Source organism: Monopterus albus, unplaced genomic scaffold (genome assembly GCF_001952655.1).
Source record: "Monopterus albus unplaced genomic scaffold, M_albus_1.0 scaffold212.1, whole genome shotgun sequence".
In the NCBI taxonomy this organism is placed as follows: Eukaryota; Metazoa; Chordata; class Actinopteri; order Synbranchiformes; family Synbranchidae; genus Monopterus; species Monopterus albus.
Window position 1 is genome coordinate 838,396 of NW_018128092.1, and position 19,511 is coordinate 857,906.

At 44.2% G+C, this 19,511-nt stretch overlaps 1 protein-coding gene across 1 annotated transcript in view; it reads right to left on the reverse strand.

Moving 5' to 3' along the window:
* Positions 1-260: 260 nt before the first annotated feature.
* The window catches only part of itpr3 (inositol 1,4,5-trisphosphate receptor, type 3), a 68,404-nt gene continuing 49,153 nt past the window's right edge, over positions 261-19,511 (reverse strand). Inside the window, exons 41-60 of the mRNA XM_020618943.1 lie at positions 18,707-18,882; positions 17,994-18,153; positions 16,553-16,737; positions 15,936-16,136; positions 15,721-15,831; positions 15,332-15,427; positions 15,106-15,207; positions 13,688-13,771; positions 13,484-13,594; positions 12,069-12,261; positions 11,262-11,381; positions 10,178-10,350; positions 7,657-7,821; positions 7,390-7,570; positions 6,793-6,885; positions 6,586-6,704; positions 5,410-5,575; positions 5,040-5,200; positions 3,167-3,328; positions 261-1,812 (exon numbers count right to left, since the gene is read on the reverse strand). Of these exons, the coding sequence (XP_020474599.1) occupies positions 1,696-1,812; positions 3,167-3,328; positions 5,040-5,200; positions 5,410-5,575; positions 6,586-6,704; positions 6,793-6,885; positions 7,390-7,570; positions 7,657-7,821; positions 10,178-10,350; positions 11,262-11,381; positions 12,069-12,261; positions 13,484-13,594; positions 13,688-13,771; positions 15,106-15,207; positions 15,332-15,427; positions 15,721-15,831; positions 15,936-16,136; positions 16,553-16,737; positions 17,994-18,153; positions 18,707-18,882 (2,876 nt within the window). The 3' untranslated portion in view covers positions 261-1,695. The remainder of the gene's footprint in view (positions 1,813-3,166; positions 3,329-5,039; positions 5,201-5,409; positions 5,576-6,585; positions 6,705-6,792; positions 6,886-7,389; positions 7,571-7,656; positions 7,822-10,177; positions 10,351-11,261; positions 11,382-12,068; positions 12,262-13,483; positions 13,595-13,687; positions 13,772-15,105; positions 15,208-15,331; positions 15,428-15,720; positions 15,832-15,935; positions 16,137-16,552; positions 16,738-17,993; positions 18,154-18,706; positions 18,883-19,511) is intronic.

Genomic DNA, 19,511 nt, shown 5'->3' on the forward strand with positions numbered 1-19,511 from the left:
TAGGCTACAGACTGAAGTATCAGGAACTCGCAGTCGAAAAATTGTGTATTTGTTGCTAGACTTTTTTTTTTTTTTTTTTGACTTTTTTTTTTTTTGCAAAGGAGCCACTAAAAGGTTAAGTCACCAAGTCTAGTGAAGATATCACTGGCAAATACCATAATCGGACCTATACCGTGATACTCTAGTATGACAATGCACTGTACAATCGTGTTATAATTGTGTGTAACTTAGTGACAGTCAAAACTATTTCAAATGTCAGTGTTTTATTCATTTATTCAGTAGGAAAATGATTTTTCTTTCAACAAGCCTCTGTTTCTTTTAGGCTCTAATGTGATGATTTCTTCTTTATTAACACGGGCTTGTTAATTAAAAAACAAACAGTCAAACATCCTCTGATTTATAGAAAACCCACAGCATTAGATGTTTAGATCTCAGTAAATCTACTAACTGTAAACGTGACCACTGAACTCCTACCATTTGCATTTGTAACTTTAAATACATTTCACTAAAACCCCAAAAACCAACATACTGTCTGTTCTTCATATGAAGTATTTTGTTTTTGAATATGTTGTCTTCATCACACCATCCTCCTCCTTGCTGTTTGTACCCATCTGTCTTTAGAGAAAAAACATTTTCTTTTCACAAACTTTACAGTTTGCAAAAAGCGGCTCATGTGATCCAGTGTCTGTTTAAAAAAACGTTTCTATAAATATATCACTATTAACTGTAACAACAAAAACATCTGGGTTCAACTCACTCTCCTTTCAAACAGATGCAACTGAATTCATTCATTCTGTCAGCAAATAAAAGCTGCAGGTTCTTGCTAGTTACATGTTCTTAGATGACTGGAGTGAGTTGCTGCCTGGTTCACCAACACACACATAGCACAGCTTTTTTGGGACACCGAACAGAGAATCATAGTTTGTTGTCCTGTAGTCAGGAAGCTCGTGATCCTGCCATCTCCACATCTTCCAGTTTAGTCATACGGCTTTCGTTTGGAGTTTAACTTAAATATTGGACTGTAGTGTGGAGTATTTGGGTTAGTCATGGCGCTGACAACTGGTAATTACTTACAGAAGCAAACTTTGTGAATATCAAAAGTGTTTGTTGATGTTCAGGCAGAACTTTCACTGACTTCTGAGGATTGATAGCTTCGATAAAAGACATATTAGCTGGACTCTGTAGAGGGAAGAGTCCAAACTAACTTGGTCCAGAATTGTCTAGTCTGAGCTGAGGTCAAGTTCAGTTAATCTGAACAAAACTTCGGCCAGGAAATATCAGATGCAGATTTTAGCTTAGTAAACTCAACGCTAAGCCAATCAGTTCCACTTTAAACAGGCATGGCTGAGGATGAGAGCTGATATTCTTTCTACAGTATTAAATACTTGTCCTTTTCAGCACACTTCTCATGGTTTTAGAAGCAAATGTCTATTGTACACACTTCACAGCAAAATATTTAACTTAAACTCAACTTAGCTGTGACATTAACAGCGTCTTCTTTTTATATAGTACGCTGTCCATCAGTCCAGCATTAGGACAGTAGAACAACCAACCATCTCTTGTGGCTTTAGCAACAGGTTTGCTGTATTTTAGTGTTTTTTCTTTGAACTGTCCCGCTGCATGGTGCACAGATGTGATCGTTCAGTGAGCAGTCCATCCATGTGCGTCGCATGTCTAGTAATCAGCAATCTCGCTCTATGTTTTGCAGATCTGGTGGTTTCCTCCTGCGGCACTGGGAGGTAGCGCGGGGGTTCCTCCTGCCTGGGCGTCAGCGAATCCCATCCTCTGCCTCCTCTTCCTCTGCTCTGTCATCTGCAGGAACACAGGAAGCACTGAGGTCACATCCCATGTGCCAGAGGTAAAACAAAAGCAGCATCATGCCGCGGCTAGAGCTAAACCCAGACTGTATTGTTTTCAACCGTTCATCTCAGAACATGCTTGTATTGTATTATGAATATCATTTTTACAGTTGATATTTCTGGCAGCACCAGTCCACAGGTTAGGTCTTGTTGCGACTCAGTACAGCATCCCCACAACACTGAAGCTGCACTGCTAAGATAAAGATCATGCCCCCTGAAAGTGACTTTTTAACCCTGTGAAGGTTTATCTTTCTTTCATGTCAGAGATAACTATGGAAAATAATTACATCATTGTATTTCATCAAAATGAGAGCTGGGAAGAGGGAATAATGATGTTAGTACAACTGTCATATGTGATATGAACGTTAAATGTTAATGATAACATTTAGAAATCGACATTAAGTTTGTGTTTAGCTGGTTCCACTTTAGTTACTACGCAATATATATCACAGGAAATGTTCTGCATACATAGTACTGCTGTTTCAATATCTGGATGAGTTTTACTCAACAGTGCTTTTATTCCACATTAAGATATGTATTTAAAGTCCAGTCACTGGGGGACGAGGGAGAGTTTAATAGCTGGTGGACAACAGTGGAGGTCTATGGCACAGAGCAATAAGCTGGACCAGGGTCTGGACTGACACACATCACAGCGAGGACATTATGTTCACTGGTGCTGCTGGTCTCTGGACGGGGTTGGTGGGGAATAACATCAGCATATAAAATCACACAGCTGACTGTGGACTGAGCTCAAGATGTTTACACCAGAGAACATGTCCAGGCTGAAGAAGAATGGCCCAGAAATCCTCCTGGGGTTTGCCCAGTTACTAAATTCATGGCTTTACCACCAGCACTGTGAAGGTTTAACAGCTGTGACAAGAAAACTTGTAGCAGTTTTTTTTTTGTATTACTACCTTAAACACATTGTAATCGTGTGTAAAAAAGACTTGAGGACAACCACCTCTTTCCACAGGCTTCACTGACTCCCTCTTGCTGCATCTCACTGCTGATGTTTTAAAAGATAACACTGCTTGTACTTCTTCTAAAAGTGAGTATGGTCATTCTATAACTAGTGCTAATTTTGGTTTGGTGCAACAAGAGCTCATGTTAAATGGCTTCACTGGGGCAACTGGTTTAGCCTCAGAGAGCTTGGAATACACATGAGTTTGCACACTGATTTGAATGTGTGTTCTGATGTACTTGGCTGTAACTGATATCTGCCTTTCTGCTGTCTCAGAGATGAGCATGAGCCACCCTACCCACTTTCAACCTAACTTTAATGTGTGTGTGTGTGTGTGTGTGTGTACCTGTTCTTTCAGTTCGTTCAGCTGCATGGTCAGAGTTGTCACCACCTTCATGGTCACTGCCAGTTTGTCCTGCAGCATCCTCATCTCATTCTGCTCCCCATCACCATCAGTTACCACCAGAGACATCGCCTGCATCCGTGGAAACCAGTCCAGGTTGTTGTTCTGAGAGAAGATGTTGCCGTGTTTAGTTGTGTTTTTCATATCCGCAGTATTTCACTAAGTTATATTTGGCTACATCCACATTCCAGCCAGAGCCTCAGACCCGGTGTGTCCACAGCAGTGTGAACAGACCAGGTGTCCTCAGACCAGATGTGGGCCACCTGCGTATGTGCTCCTAGACCCGATTCCTCTCCGACCTCTGACTGTACAAGCGCCGTCAGAAAGGTCAGATCAGAATCTATGTTGTCATTTTAATGTCTCCTCTCTGCACATACAGCCTGTTGTCTTGACTGAAATGTGAGCCACGTGTGCACAAGAATAATCACCAGGTGGTGTGAGCACACGTGGCTCACATTTCAGTCAAAGGTGCAGTGTGTGAAATTTAGTGATCTGGTTGTGAGGTTGCAGATTGCAGTGTTCATCAAAGCCCTCATACATCGTGTTAAACAGCCCTCACAGCGACAGACTGCGCACTCAGAAAACAGGTGCGGCTGATTTGAGCAAGCAAAAGCTAGTGGCGGCTCACTTGGCCACAGTGGGTTACCCAGCACTGGCCCTGTTCTAGCTAAATATATCAAAAACTTTCATTTAGGTGGGGGTGGCACAGTGGTTAGCGCCGTTGCCTCACAGCGTGAAGGTTCCGGGTTCGGGCCCCACCTGGGACCTTTCTGTGTGGAGTTTGCATGTTCTCCCCGTGCTTGCGTGGGTTCTCTCCGGGTACTCCGGCTTCCTCCCACAGTCCAAAGACATGCAGCTTAGGTTGATTGGTGTCTCTAAATTGCCCATAGGAGTGCATGTGCGTGTGGGATTAAGCAGTAGAAAATGAATGAATGAATGAATGAACTTTCATTTAGGTTAAAGGGGGGCGACAGTGGTGTGGTGGGTAGAGCAGCCGCCTCCCAGCCGGAAGGTTGGAGGTTCAAATCTCGGTGCCTGCAGTCCACGTGTCAATGTGTCCCTGGGCAAGCTTCCCATGATGGCGACGCGTATGCACGCAGCAGCCCAGGGCCCTCGGCTCCAAACAATTGTACATGTCACAATGACAATAAAATAAATCTTTTCTTCTTAACTGAATCCACAGTGAAAGCAAGATGTGATCAGTGCCTTCTGTACCTTTGTCTTCAGGACAGCGGCAGGAGAAAGAGCCTTCGCCAGGCGCAAAAACACAATTTCTTCCTGAAGAGCCAACATGAAAACTAATTTTGTCCAGTAGATTTGTGTTGTCTGTCCGCCCGGTGAAGACTGTTTCTCCTGCCGCTTCCCTGATGACTGACTCTCATTCGAATGACAGAGGCACAGAAGGTGCTGCTCACGTCTCACTTCAACATGAAAATGCAACAGTCACGCTCGAGAGCCAGAGTGCCGTTTGTTCCTTCTGGGCTACTGTAAATAACAGGGTGACCTCCATGATAGCAGACCCACTCCTATGTAGATATAAAAGGCTCATTCTTAGCTAAAGAAAACCAGAAATTCTTATTTTCTGGTGATTACACATTAATGAAAACCTAATAACGCATACTATAGTGCATTTCTACTAATAAATCCTTCTAGATCTTACACAGTGCACCTTTAAATCCACGTGTGGCAGTTAAGGAGCTCAGCCGTGTTCACACTGGAGCCAGATGCATGTCACTGACACACACGGACGTGAAGCAGCGACACAAAAAGATCAGAGCTGAGCATTCAGGCCTGAGGTATGGGCATGATGTCGTACCTTGATCATGTGTGCAACGTAGCTCTCAGGGCCGGTGTAGTCCGTCTTGTTCTTCTCGCGCACCAGAACGATGAAGTACAGGTAGTTCCAGATGTTGTGCTCCATCTTGATGTGCTCTTCAAACGATACCGTCTTGTTGTCAAACTTGTCTCTCTCCAGACCTGCAGCAACACACAGCTGGCAGTCAGCTCCACAACAGAGACGTTCTAACTCAGTGTTTCCTAACATTGTGGCTGTTCCCACTCATAGCAGGTGTTTCCTGTTCATCACTTCAGCTTGTTCTAACGTCCCGATTACAGTCATCATTACCAGACATGTTTAAAACAGTCTAGTCATACTTTTGAGGCCGAGCGCTGGGCTTGGTACCCACCACAGATAAAACACGTGGTCTTCAGGATCTCCTCTTTCTTCTGTTTCTCACTCCTCAGGTCAGCAAACGTGTCGATGATGACGCCGAAGATCAAGTTGAGGACGATGATGATGACGATGAAGAAGAACAACAGGTCGTATACCACACGGGCGGGAAACAGCGGCTCCTGCACACAGATAGCTGTGCAGTGAGATTGTCTGTGCCAATATGGAAGCAGTAACACCACAATATAATACTTTGTCCTACAGTTAAAATGTTACTCCAGTAAGAAGTACCTATGACTCAGAATGCCCCCCGTTTAAAAGATATACTGCAGTGTAAGCATACTTTATACTACAAAATTTACTGCTACTGGGTGGTTGATTTGTCAGCTGATCATATGTTGTGCACCACTTCCTTTGTAAAGACATTACTAAGTCGCTGACCAACACTTTGTCCTTTGATGGAAATCAGTTTTTAAAAAACTTGTCTGAATCATGTGTGAGCACATTTACACATTCCCTGTACGTCAGCTTCACCTGTGTTAATCATATTAAAGTGTGAACAAACAGCGTTCTAACGGCTCCTGTCTCTTCTGATAACATTTACAAACCTCAGCTCAAGTCAAATTGTACGTGTGCAAACGTGAGAAACGACCTGCGTGAACCTCGACTGTTAGTGGAGCTGAGCGTACAGGTCACTCAGGAGACAGCTGTTCAGGTTGGAGCTGCAGGCTGTGACTCGGCCCTCAGCTCTAGTCATTCATATTCGTAGCAGCTTTCCTAAACTAAACATAAATGGATTTACTAGGAGGTGTTTGAGGCAAATTTAATACTGGATTCAGGTGGGATAAGTAGCTGTGCCTCTCAAAATAAACAAGTTTAGAGCCTTGCATCATGGCCGCTGCTCTGGCTGCTGCTTCACGTTTGAGTAAGAAAAACATTTTCACATTCTGAGCCTCACCTGTTTGAACTCTGTTAAGTTAAACTGTTGACAGACTTATTACAAAGTGCAATGTGTAACTGATAAATACAAACTATGTTGGACCTTTTATTTCATTACAGTGTAGCGGAGCAGACGTATGTCGTCAGAATGGAAATACCTCCAGATTTTACTTAAGTACAGAAGTTGAGTACAAGTATGTGGTGTCATTTGCTGGGTAAATCTCCATCTGACCAGGTAAAGAATGTTCCTTACGTTCTTGGATGGTTTGCGGAGAACGTCTCCGACTCCTCCTCCGTTCCTCAGTCCGTGGTTCAGTACCGTGACGATACACATCAGCAGGGTGTCACAGGCCCGCTCTGAGCTGGGCTCCTCTGAAACACACACACCGTCATCAGTGCTGCTGTGGCGCTAACATCACACCAGCATTGCATGACTTGTACAAAAGGGCAGTGAACTCACCATCTTCAGTCACAGCGTCGCCATCGGCGGCGCAGTTCATGCCTTCCGCAGAGCACGACCTGAGGAAATCCTGAGAGGCTTCACTCTGAGGAGCTGAACAACAAAACAGTGACAGAAACTCACCAGCACGCCTCTGTTTGTAACATGTACCTGCAGTTGAAAAAAAAAAACTTCAGTTCTGAGAACTGATGAAGCCTCTGGGATGAGAGGTGAAACGTCTTCGACCTAGAAATCTAGTCCAGTTTTTTTTCAGCTTACTATGACCTGGGTGACTGAGAATCTGGACAGACATGTACCTGCAGTTCTTCCTTAACACTGGTTTCCTCTGTGTCTGTCTATGTTTCACCTCCTGGTCCTGGAGCGGGACCCTCATCTTCCATTCGTTTTATCTTTTTAAGAATATTTTCAGTAGACTACATTTCATCCTGTCAAAGTGTTTTGTGGATTAGCCTCAAATTGGTCTCTTGTGTCTCCGTATCAGCATGTGAGTCGTCTGTAAAGTTGAGCCTGAGTTGCATGAAACTGGTCGAAGGGTGCCACAAAGAAAATTAGATTGACCGGTTTTTGGGGGGTGTTTAATGAGAGATGTGAAGTCACCTGCAGCGATCGGCAGCAGCGGGGCAACCTCCACTCTGAAGAGGCAGAGGAAGCCGACGATGGAGAAGAGGTAGACGAGGATGAGAGCGAGCAGCGCTGTCAGCAGGATGGAGCGGCCGTTCCGAGTCACGCTCTTGATCACATTAAACAGAGTCTCCTCCCGGTAGATCAGGTCAAACAGCTGCGTGCGCACACACACAGGGGGAAGGTAAACCACGACTAGTTGCTTTCTGAGCAATGACGTGAGGATTCGTGTCTGTTGTTTACCAGAATGCTGTAGAAGAGCTCGTGCACAAACAGCCCCAGGGTGGAGGTCAGGACATAGGCCAGGTGGTAGAGGAACTCCACGTCCATCACCATGGCCTTGTATCCCATAATAAAAGTCCCGTTGTTCCCCACAAAACTCACCACAAATACCACCTTATTGAGGAGCTGCAGGGGAACAGAAGGAAAAACCAGTAATGAGATGATTTGAAGTCAAGACATTTGACTATTTTGATCCAGTTTTATTAGTATTAGAAATTCATCTGTCATTTAACCAGTGAGCAGCTGTTCTCTTAAAACACTTGCTGCACAGTATGCACCCTGCTGCACTGGGTGACATGTTTCATTGCTTTGTTTACACTCCGCTAGCTCCTCACACCTTCACAGAGATTTCACACTTGTACAGCTGAGTCTTGCTTTACCTCAAGATGTTGTAAGTTATGGCTGTTTGAAACTTTTGGGGCAACACTGTTATCAAATATACTGTGTTTTGTAATAAAGAAACATGCTCCCCCGTGCAGACCTGGGGCCTATTTCAAGAAGGCGGTTTTGTCGAAACTCAGAGTTTGTTAACCCCGAAATGAGGGAAACTCAGAGTTTTCGGTTTCAGAAACGGAGGTAACTTAAACCCGTGAAGCGGGGTAAGTTAAACCCGTTTCACAAAGAGAGGTAATCTAAACTCAGAGTCAGTTACTATGGCAACTTACTCTGTGAACCTAACCTGCTGGCGAGCAGGTTTTGTTCGGGAAACTCAGAGTTTCCTCCGGGTCTCCGCCCCTTTTTAAAGTGAAAGGTGTTTAATACCTCATTTAATCTTTCAGTACATTCATAGATTGCACACGTTTCCGTCACGCAGAGACCAAAATGGCGTGTCCATTCATAGAGGATCCTGTAGAGGAGGACGCTGTATTAATTCGCAGGGAATTGCATTTACGTCGGGAGAGGATATTGAGGCCACAAGTTGATTTTTTGTCATATCCCCATGTATTTTTATTTGAGCGGTACCGTTTTTCTAGAGAGTCCATAACATATATCAATAATCTTATCCACCCAAACATCAGACACATCCCCCATCGTGGCCGTGCTCTTACATCCGAGCAGATGCTTTGTGTTGCATTACGATTTGTTGCAAATGGCAGTTTTCTTTATAACATCGGGGATGCAGAGCAAGTAAGGCCACAGTATGTAGAATAGTTCGGAAAGTGTGCCTCACCCTCAAGCGCTTTCTGTGAATTTTTGTTGTTTCCTGGGCACAAACCCCTCAGAGCCATTAAAGAGGAGTTTCACAGGATTGCAGGTTAGTGGTATTGAATTCGTTTCAGTAAGGCTAATCTGAAAAATGATGATCAGTTAATAACATCTTGCTGTGACCTCTGGAAATAAACTAATAATTAGAATCCCCTTCAGGATTTCCTAATGCGGTTGGATGCATTGATGGCACACATATTCCCATCAATACACCTACATGAAAATTAAAATTCAATTCTTATATTATTACATCAGTGTTGGGTAAATCTTAAAAAAGTATTTTGATTAATGTAATAATTACTCTCCATAAAACATACTGGATTATTTATTAATCATTACTTTACAAATCCCATATCAACCACAATAGGAATTTTAAGAAAGGGTAGACATAAAACTGCACTTTTAATTCGTACAAAAATCGGTATTTTATGCAATTACTGAAGTTACTCATTCAATTATTGAAGAATTAAGAACCATTCCTTACTTTACAAGTGACAAATAATAACATTACTAACATTATTTAGTAATTACTTACACCGAACACTGTATGATTAAAATGTAAACGTACCCATTGACTCGGGCAGCTATTTTCCCCCAAGCTAACTCTTTCTCTTTCGCCGCTGCAGCCGTGTTGTTTTTTTGTTTTTACGAAATATGGGCTCGTAGTCACTATATGCTTGTAGTAGCACATCCATTTCTGTCGGGGAAAAACGCAGACCTATTTTGGCTTGGTCCTGTTGCCATGGTGACTCGTAATTTCTTCACTCCATTGTTCAGGGCTTTTTATAGTCGCGTGGCACGCGCCTAACTCTGAGTCAAACAACTCAGAGTTGATTAAACCAACTCTTTTCAGCTGTTCTGAAACCGAAAACTCCGAGTTTTCCAACTCTGGGTAAGTCAACTCAGAGTTCAGGTTTGAACTCTGAGTTTGTTAAACCGCCTTCTTGAAATAGGCCCCTGAAATGTGTTCTTGTTAATGTTGATTATTTGTTTTTAAGTTTAAATGGTTTAATAATCTTGAAAATATATTAATACAACATGAGACTCAGTTTGCACAGAAACAGCTGTAGAAATGTCTTTCAGTACTTTTTACTTTGAGTACATTCCAGAGCCTGTACTTTTTACTCTTACTCCGAGTTTGAATCAGTACTTCTACTTTTACCAGTCTTTTATTTTTACATAGCTGTCTATACTTCTACTTGAGTAACGAATGTGTGTACTTCTGCCTTCTAAGGTTAATACCCAGGTGATGGATGGGTAATGTAGTGTCTCTTACATTTAGCGATCCCAGCAGGATGAGGGTGTTGCCAATGCCCAGGTGGTAGATGGACCTGAGGATCAGCGCCAGAGTGAGCGGCTGGAGGCCGTAACGCTTAGAGAACAGGCCGAGCACCGACAGACCTGTCAGGATCCAGAACAGCATCAGCAGCATGGAGCTGTCAATCGCACCTGTGTAGGGACAGAGGGACAGTGTGAATCTGAACACAGTAGTAGACTGTAACATCGACTGGTCACGCTCCTGCTCCTCAGGGTGAAGCTGGTGCCACTGTCAGGTCACACGTCCACGTCTGAGGCTCCCAATTTTAACAAGGAATTATTTAACATGTAGGAAACCAACTTAAAATCAGCTCTATAAGGTAAAACAGTTGAGCAGATGAAACACTGTGGATAAACAGGAACAGATGTAGAAACTAGAGTTTAAAATGCACATTATCAGAATGAAAATGACACTTAAATGATTTTCTCTGGCCTCCTGAGTGTGACTCTGCCATGGTCCTCCCTGGCTCAGAATTTCATTTTTCACTGTGAATCCTGACCTTGAAATGGATCTGCAAACTTTTTCTAATAATAATTAATGTTTCCAAAGTGGCAGGATTCATGTTCAACCATGGAAACTACAATGAAGACATATGATTTTCATTAGAAACGAGCCTGAGTCAGGGCTCACACTGATCACGTGTTAACAGGACGGCTGCACGCTTTATAACCTGATTAATTCATTAATCGCAGCAAGGAAACAGGAAACGGGGCGAGGGAAACCTGAGTCGGAGCTGTTGGCAGCGAGACTTGAACCGCCGACAGTGCGAACCCCAACAGGGTAGACGGCGTGCCGCACCTCACTGCAGCCACATGGCTGTAATCTAATCTAAAACATTTTAAGGCCTAAACAGAAACAATTCCTACCATCTCCACAGATTTGTTTCTCCATAAAAATGATAACACTAACTAGATACATTATTCAGACGTCTGTTAGTAAAAATACGACTTTTAAAGACCTTAACGATTTAAAATCAAAGACTTTTTATGGATCTGTGGGAGCCCTGTTTGAAATACTACTGTAGTAGTATGTGCAGAGGTACCTTGTCCTGAGTCATAGGGGTAGAAGAAGGCGATGATGAGGTTGATGAAGACGGCGAGGTTAAAGGAGATGCTTCCCCATAGAGTCATCCTCCTGGAGAACCAGTACAACACCGGCATACCTGCAACACAGGCGCACACACACTTTGGCACCAAAAAGGCATCGATATGGCTTTTCAGACCATACGCAGCTTCTGTCAGTTAATCTCATATACATTGCTCGTCCTCACCTGTGACCACCTGTGGCGGATCATGTTTGTATTTAGCACATTCCCAAAATACAAATTTATGTGTGGAAGCAAAGCGTTTGTCATACTAAAACTTTAAAGATTTGTTTCCTCCAGTTTGTACATTGTTTTAATCATCACACTCGGATCATGGCAGAAACAGCAGCTGGACCAAAGTCTGTCAACCACATCTCACTGCCTTCATCAGCAGATGGCATAGGGCGCCCAGAGATGACTCAGTTACAATCTGACCTACCTCTGTGTATCAGTCTCATACATAGTGTCACATGATAATACACTGCTGGTGAAAGCTGAGAGATGTGGTCGAGAGCTCCAGGTGAAAAAATGAGGCCAGGTTGTTTTGTTCCAGTGGAACCTGTTTGGTTCTTCATCCTTCGAATGACTTGTCGCTTATTGTCTGTTCACAATGTCAAAGTTAAACGCAAGTCAAAGAAAGAGGTGTGATGCATCATTTGTCCTCAGCTGGGACAATCAGCAGATACGCTGGTTATCAAAACGTAAACTCTTCGTTCTTGGTATCGGAAATAATGCATCAGTCTGTCTGTGTGTGTGTGTTCTCACTCCTGAGCTTCTTCTGCCACTCCATCTCTCCGTGCAGGAAGGAGGTCTGTTCAAAGAAGTGTGTGACCTTTGACCCCTGCTCGTCCTGCTCGGTGGTGTTGAACACTCTGAACTTTGACTCCTCTGTCAGAAACTTGCAGATGGTATGAACAGGGAACACAATCTGCTCCATGCTGCGGTCCTCGCGCACAATCTGGACACAGAGAAACAACATGTGTCAGTGTTCGGACACCTGGGCTGAACCAGGAGAACAGACGGAGATGGCGGGAAGAACCGCAGCAACACACGACCAGTCAGAAGCTTTGGAAACCCCATTTTCCCAGTTTGGATTTTGACATGTGAGCAGCCATGTCCAGTGAATAACCTTAAATGGTACAAAACCAAGATGCAAACTGGTAGGGGTGAAAAAAAAAAGTGTGGGGTTTGAGTTACAACTTCATATACAATATAGTTCTAGACCAACTTCTACTTTTTACGCCTTTATAATTCACCCCGATTCTACAAACAGTTTTTTTTCTCTTTCAATCTTCTCAACAGAGGTGGGAAGTAACAAAGTACAAATAGACACAGTCTCTATGGGGTACTGGGAGTTTTGGGTTGGTAGCAGCTGACTCTGACTCTGGGTTGTCATAATTTAGGTTGTAAAATAAACTCCAGAGAAAAGTCCGACATTGTTTTAGCAAAGTTACACACCGACTCAACATTAATTTTAGCCGCTCTAGCGGTAAAGAATTCCAGAGTCTGGGGCCATACACAGCAAAAGGGCGGTCGCCATTTTTTATATCGAGACCGTGGGACAACCAAGGACAGATGCTCTGAGGAGCGCACAGCTCTGCGCGGAGCATAGATAGATAGTAGATCCGACTGGTATGGTGGAGCGAGGCCATATATAGCCTTAAAGACAAATAGCAACATCTTAAACTCAACTCTCCACTGTACTGGCAACCAGTGTAGTGAGAAAAGAACAGGGGCAATGTGGGCATACCTGGGAGTGTTCGACCAGCCGAGCCACAGCGTTTTGGACCAGTTGAAGCTTCCAAAACAAAGACTGAGAAATACCAACATAGAGGGCATTACAGTAGTCTAGTCGTGAAGTGATAAAAGCGTGGATGGCTTTTTCTGCACGCAGTAAGAAAGGCTTCACCTTCCTTAAAAGTCTCAGGTGGAAAAAGCTGGCTTTAACCACGGCCGTGATCTGCTTATCAAAATTAAAGCCGCTATCAAATATCACTCCAAGGTTTTATCTGTGACTTAGGGGGCTGAAGCACCTAAACTAGTTTCAACCACGGCTGGATCGGGGCTAATAATATATTCAGTCTTGCTCTCGTTTAAATGAAGAAAATTCTGGGCGAGCCATTGCTCAATATCACAAATGCAATTATGTGGCGGAGCAGTAGCAGTATTAGTATCAGTACCTCTATCTGAGAGGTCAGCTGGTCGTAGTACTCCAGAGGATCCTGTTCCACCACAGCTGCTGGTGCCGTGGACTTTAACATCTGGGACAGAGGGCGGTTGTTCAGGTTCAGCTGCAGAAACACAAACATCAGCATTAGACTACTGCAGTACTGCCCCATCACTTACTGCAGTACTGTCACTGTGAACATCAGGTGGGTGCTTACCATGGAGGAGATCCCCTCCTCTCCCTCAATACTTTTCTTAGGAGTTTTCAGGAGGTGCTGCAGGGCTCTGTTGTGTCGGGCCAACTGAAACCACACAAGGACAAAAACTTCACCCTTTTACAGGAAGTACTCTGACCCTTTATGGAAGTAAATGCAGCAGTACAACAGTGTGAAAATATTCCAGTACATGTAAAAGTCCTGCATTCAGAACCTTAAGTTGCATTTTGCATTGCCATAGTTTAAGGTTAGTGAAAGTGAATGAATATGCTGCTGCTAGCCAGGCTAGCTCCTGTACAGCAGGTCCACACGCCGTTTCCTGCCCCCTCCTGCTTCAACTCAACTCAACTTTATTTATATAGCGCTTTACCACAGCACAGCTGACCAAAGTGCTTAACATATCATACAAATCTAAAATCAACACATAAAAAACTATAAACAATAAAATAAACACTAACACTACAGACAGAGTCTCATTCCTGGCCAAACGCCAATGAATACAAGTAGGTCTTCAAATAAGACTTAAAAGTAGACAACGAGGGGGCCTGCCTAATATAAAGCGGCAAAGCATTCCATAGGCTTGGACCCACCACAGCGAAGGCTCTATCCCCCCTAGTTTTCCGCCTGGCCCTCGGTGCCTCCAGAAGAAGCTGATCAGAGGCACCGTGATGGATTATACGGATGCAAAAGTTCCACAAGATAAGAAGGTGCCAGCCCATTTAAAGATTTATAAACAAACAAAAGAATCTTAAAACGAACCCTAAAACGCACCTGAAGCCAGTGGAGAGATGCCAGGACTGGCGTTATGTGGTCCCTCTTATGCCCCCCCAACCAATAGCCGAGCGGCAGGATTCTGGACTCTCTGGAGGCGGGCAAGACCCGATTGACTAACTCCAGCATACAGTGCATTACAGTAATCCATACGAGATGTAACAAACGCATGGATCACTGTCTCCAGATGCTGCCGCGACAAAAAGGGTTTTACTTTTACTAATTGCCTTAAATAGAAAAAAAACAGATTTTACAACCGCATTTATCTGGCTCTCCATTTTCAGATCGGAGTCTATTTTAACACCCAAATCAGTGACCACCGGTCGCACATACTGCCCCAAGAAGCCTAAGTCTACAGGAAGAGGGTCGCCAGACGTATTCTGGCCAAACACTATAACCTCGGTTTTAGCATCATTTAACTTTAAACAGTTTAACGACATCCAGCCCTTAATATCGGCAAGACCTGCTAAAAGACTTGCATGGCTTAATCTTTGAGACAAGCATATGCTACTGGCAGGATCAACCAGGTAGGCTTCAGGCCAAACCACATGTGGACTTTGCTCGGACTGCCCCCTGAGAGGCGAGTATGACCTCCTGTCAGCTGAGCACAGAGCAACGCAGCGGCCCACAAGGAGCTTGTGTTTAGTCACCTGCTGAGCCAGGATGTAAATGTTGTGTCCCACCTCCCGGGGGGAAACCTCCAGCCCCTTGCACTCGCTCTCCTGATGGTAGGCCTTCTTTATCACCTCCATCTGCATAGACACAGTTAACACCCATCTGTAACATGTGCTGCACAAACAGCTCTGAAATCAACATGTAACAAGAAGCAAAGAGAAGAAGAAGAGGAGGATGGAGCAGGAGGGCGGAGCCTCTGACCAGCTCTCGTGGTCGCAGGCTGAACAGGATCCTCTCTGCGTTCTCGCTGTCGTGCCGACTCTCCATCAGGGCCAACAGCAGCTTGGAGGCGTTGTCCTGGCAACCAGAGAGACAACAGCTGCAGTCAAATGTCTAGACTGAAACTGACAAAAGTATGTGGACACCTGAACATTCGTCCATGTCTGATGGCTGGTTTCCTGAGAACACCCAGATGCTTTCACTTTGTCATTACAGTTTTATCCATATAAAATGAAGGGATCTGAATACTCTCTGAAGTGACCGTACACACACACACACACACACACACACGACTCACGTTACTGACTAATAACTACAGTAACACGACCAGCTGGTCCCAGAGCTGTGTGCACAGCGACATGTAAACGTACCTTCAGCTGCAGCACCATCTCCATCCGGTAACGACACAATGGACTGATGTCATTCAGGATCAGAGCTGTGATGATGTCGATGCCATTGGACTCATGTGTCACGATACATGTCTGGACACACACACAGAGACCATACATACATGCATCAGTCTAACGCCTCTATGACTCAGAGATGTCTCCTTAGTTCTGGGTTGCATCTCTCTGGGACCGACTACCTGGTTCTCCTGGCAGGGGCCCTGGCAGTACTCTGTGAGCGTCTCCAGGGTCTGGGTGATCAGGTGGACGTTTGATTCATTGATGTAGAGGCCCAGCAGGCCCAGACCTCCAGTGGTGCTCCCGCACATGATGTCCAGGAATTGAAGTGTCTCACACACCAGGTTGTAGTTGGTCTTGTTGTTCTGGCATCGCAGAAAGTTCTGGAAACACACCAAGGCTCCATTTAATCAGTACACATGCACACCATGTAGGCTGGAACCATTTCCTGTTAAATAGTCAGTGTGGCGACTGTGTGCAGTTTCCTGAAGTCAGGAGGTTGCCAGGTTTGGTACCACAGTGCATGTACACCTGTGCTCACTGACTAAATCTGGCAGCCCACTCTACAGCCGAAGATGCTGCACAGAAGAACTAGGTGGATGGATACACTGTTGTTCATCAAGTCACCTTTTACATGTCAGGGTATGAAATAACATGTTAGTGAGCTTTAGAGGTGATGGCAGGACAGAGTCGGGATAGCTGCTGCCCCCCTCCGCTTCCACTCTTTATGCTAAGCTATGCTAACCACGTCCTGACACAAACCAACCTAAAATTCCTGGTTGTACTGGTGTACACTAACCTGCAGGTCATGGTTGTGATTCTCACAGAGCAGCTGCAGGAACCTCAGGATGGGCTTCATGATCATAACAGCTGGTCCCATCTCTGTCTCCATCTCCTTCTGCTCTGCCACCGGCTGAGCTGGGGGGGCGGAGGCCACAGACTGGCCCTGCACCAGTAATGGGTGACCTCTGGAATCAGGAAGTGCTGATGTGGCCGAGCCACAATCGAAATAAGAGTTTCAGTTTTAATGTCATCACTGCAGCAGGTTGTGATTCAAAACCTCTTCAAATGAGAAATACGGAGCTGAATATTCTCATACCTTAGTCGTAGGAAATTTACAGCTTTGTTGTCACGAAAAATGAAGTTTTTCTTTTATTATTGACTATTTCTTAGGCTTTATCCTTGACGGTGGCCTTACTATGTGTTTACTGTAACAGAACAACGCCAGATGCCTGTGATATGAAAGGATGACGTTAAACAGGCTGTGGGAGCTCTGTGCTGCTTGGGGGTGGGGGTGGGGTCCGCTGGGTGTTTAAGCTCTAGAGCTGTTTAAAGTGCTGAGATGATTATTGTTGTGAGCTGGTGCCATACAATAAAACTGGACTGATGTTGTCACTGACATCTCAGTCCAAACTTGACAAAGGCTATACATTGTTTACTGACTGTTAACTATTTGTTTTTGAGTACAGAAGGTGTAGCTTTCTTAACTTTATCATTTATGCTAATACTAACTTTATAATTTATGCTAATACTATCACTAGCCTCTCTGTGCAGGGATACACTAGGTAGTAAATAAGGTGCTAGAGTTCTTTTATGTTAAAATACAGTATTTTATATATTATAGCAGAGTATAAAGAAAGTTCCCATGAAAAACACCAGTTAATGTGTTTGTACCATGAGCTGAACATGTTTCATCATCGGTGAACTGGTAACACTGGTATCAACAGTGAAGAGGCAACACGGGCCTAGCTGGTTTTCTCTGGAGAAGATGTGTAAATACATTGGAGAGTTCCCTGCCCCCTCTACACACTAAACAGTACAGATTTAAAAGGATCACTTGGACTTTTTGCACATATCGATAGGAGTTACAGATTAATACTTTGAATAGACATAACTTTCCCCCAGCTCCTGTGCCCAGAAGCTAACTGCCACTTGTCAGCTAGCAGAGAGCTCCAAACAATCTGATGAAATAACAAAAAATGAATCTAGTGTTATGGTGATCAAATGTGATTTTAAACGTAGTAAATATTATTCTGGTAAATGTTGGCGCTGCCCTTTTAGACAACTGATATGTTGGACTGCAGCTTTGCCCTGCAGCCCCAGAAATAGACTGTTAGCTGACTGTGGAAAAGGCCTGCTGTAACCAACACAATTAAAAACTTACAGCACCCTGAGTGCAGGCTTGAAACATTAACACCAACAGAACCACACTGAAACTTTATAAGCAGCAGGTTTCTCACCGTTGTCCAGCTCCTTCTCGCTGGCCTGGTGCGTCATCTCTCCAACATTAACAGACACGGTCGCTTTTATGTCGGTCTGAGCTTCTTTCATCCTGTCGTGGAGAACCTTAAAGAACTTCTCAGACTTGTTGTCACCCTTCATCAGTTTATAGAAGGAATTCTGCAGGAGACAGACAGCACAGCTTTCTGGATCTGTTTACCAGCAGTTGATCACAAATCAGTGAAAGGTTCATAAAATAGTGTCACCAGTAATAGTATTAAAAACTATTTTTATATATATATATATATATATAGTTCCTGGGATCTGTTGGAGCCACTCTCCCAGTTTGGGGGTCACAGCCCCCAATGTTCCTATTACCACAGGGACCACTTGTGCCTTCACCTTCCACATCTTTTCTAGCTCTTCTTTCAGCCCTTGGTATTTCTCAAGCTTCTCATGTTCCTTCTTCCTGATGTTGTTATCGCTTGGGATTGGTACATCTATCACTACGGCCTTCTTCCTCTGTTTGTCCACCACTACTATGTACTATTCACTAAGCACGTATATATAATAATATTAAAAACATTTTTAAGACCCTGAAAATGCCCTGAAAAATAAATGTTGGCTGTGGATTTCAAACAGCACCTGGCTCACGCTGACACCGCCGGTTTAGACCGACTGAGTCAGAGGAGGGTGTGCCTAATAAAGTGACGGCTGTGTGTGAGTGTGTGACCTGTATCTCAGTGTTTCCTCCCTCCAGCAGACAGATGGCCAGCTGGATACTCTCCTGGAAGATCTTGTCATTCTTGGTGCTCATCACCAGATCTGTGAACAGTTTTGTTCCTCCTTCTCTGTCCAGACGGCACTGAACCGCCACCACTGCCGCCCAGTCCCGCTCCTGGTCCCCGCCTGACGCACACACAAACACTTCATTCACCAGCTGCATTCACGTGCACGGGATTCAAACATTTTTTCTGTCAAGAGGAAAGAAAACAGCTGCTCCATGAAGTCAGACCACCAGTGACTGTAACCAGCAGTTATCTTCTGTGTGGTCAGTGAACAGGCCCACAGCTGCCGAACACCCCTGATCACCGGTGATGTCACCAGGTGATCCTCACCATCTAATCAGCTGATCTCTGACTTCAGAGTTCATCCTGCCACCACACATCAGCTGCATCTACAACAACATGTGGAGCTGAGCTGCTAACAGACAAAAGGAACCTCCTGCTCTGACGAGACCCCCAGTGCTTCCTCTTCCTGTCTGTGATGTCATTTCTCTTCAGACAGGAAGTGGGCTGATGGACACCTGTGCTGTGTTAGCTGTCAGTTTTTCTCCCTCATTCTCGGTTTTTGTTTGAATTTAGTGTCATCTCTGCTCTGCAGACGAGTGTTTCTGTTTTAGATGCATCACATTTTGTTACAACAAATCTTTAGTTCAAAACTGCAAATGTCTCGTCTGTATTCTTTTTTGTTGGTTTAGTTACATGGAAAAAATTACATTTCAGTAAAAAAAAAAAAATAAAATCACACATGAAACT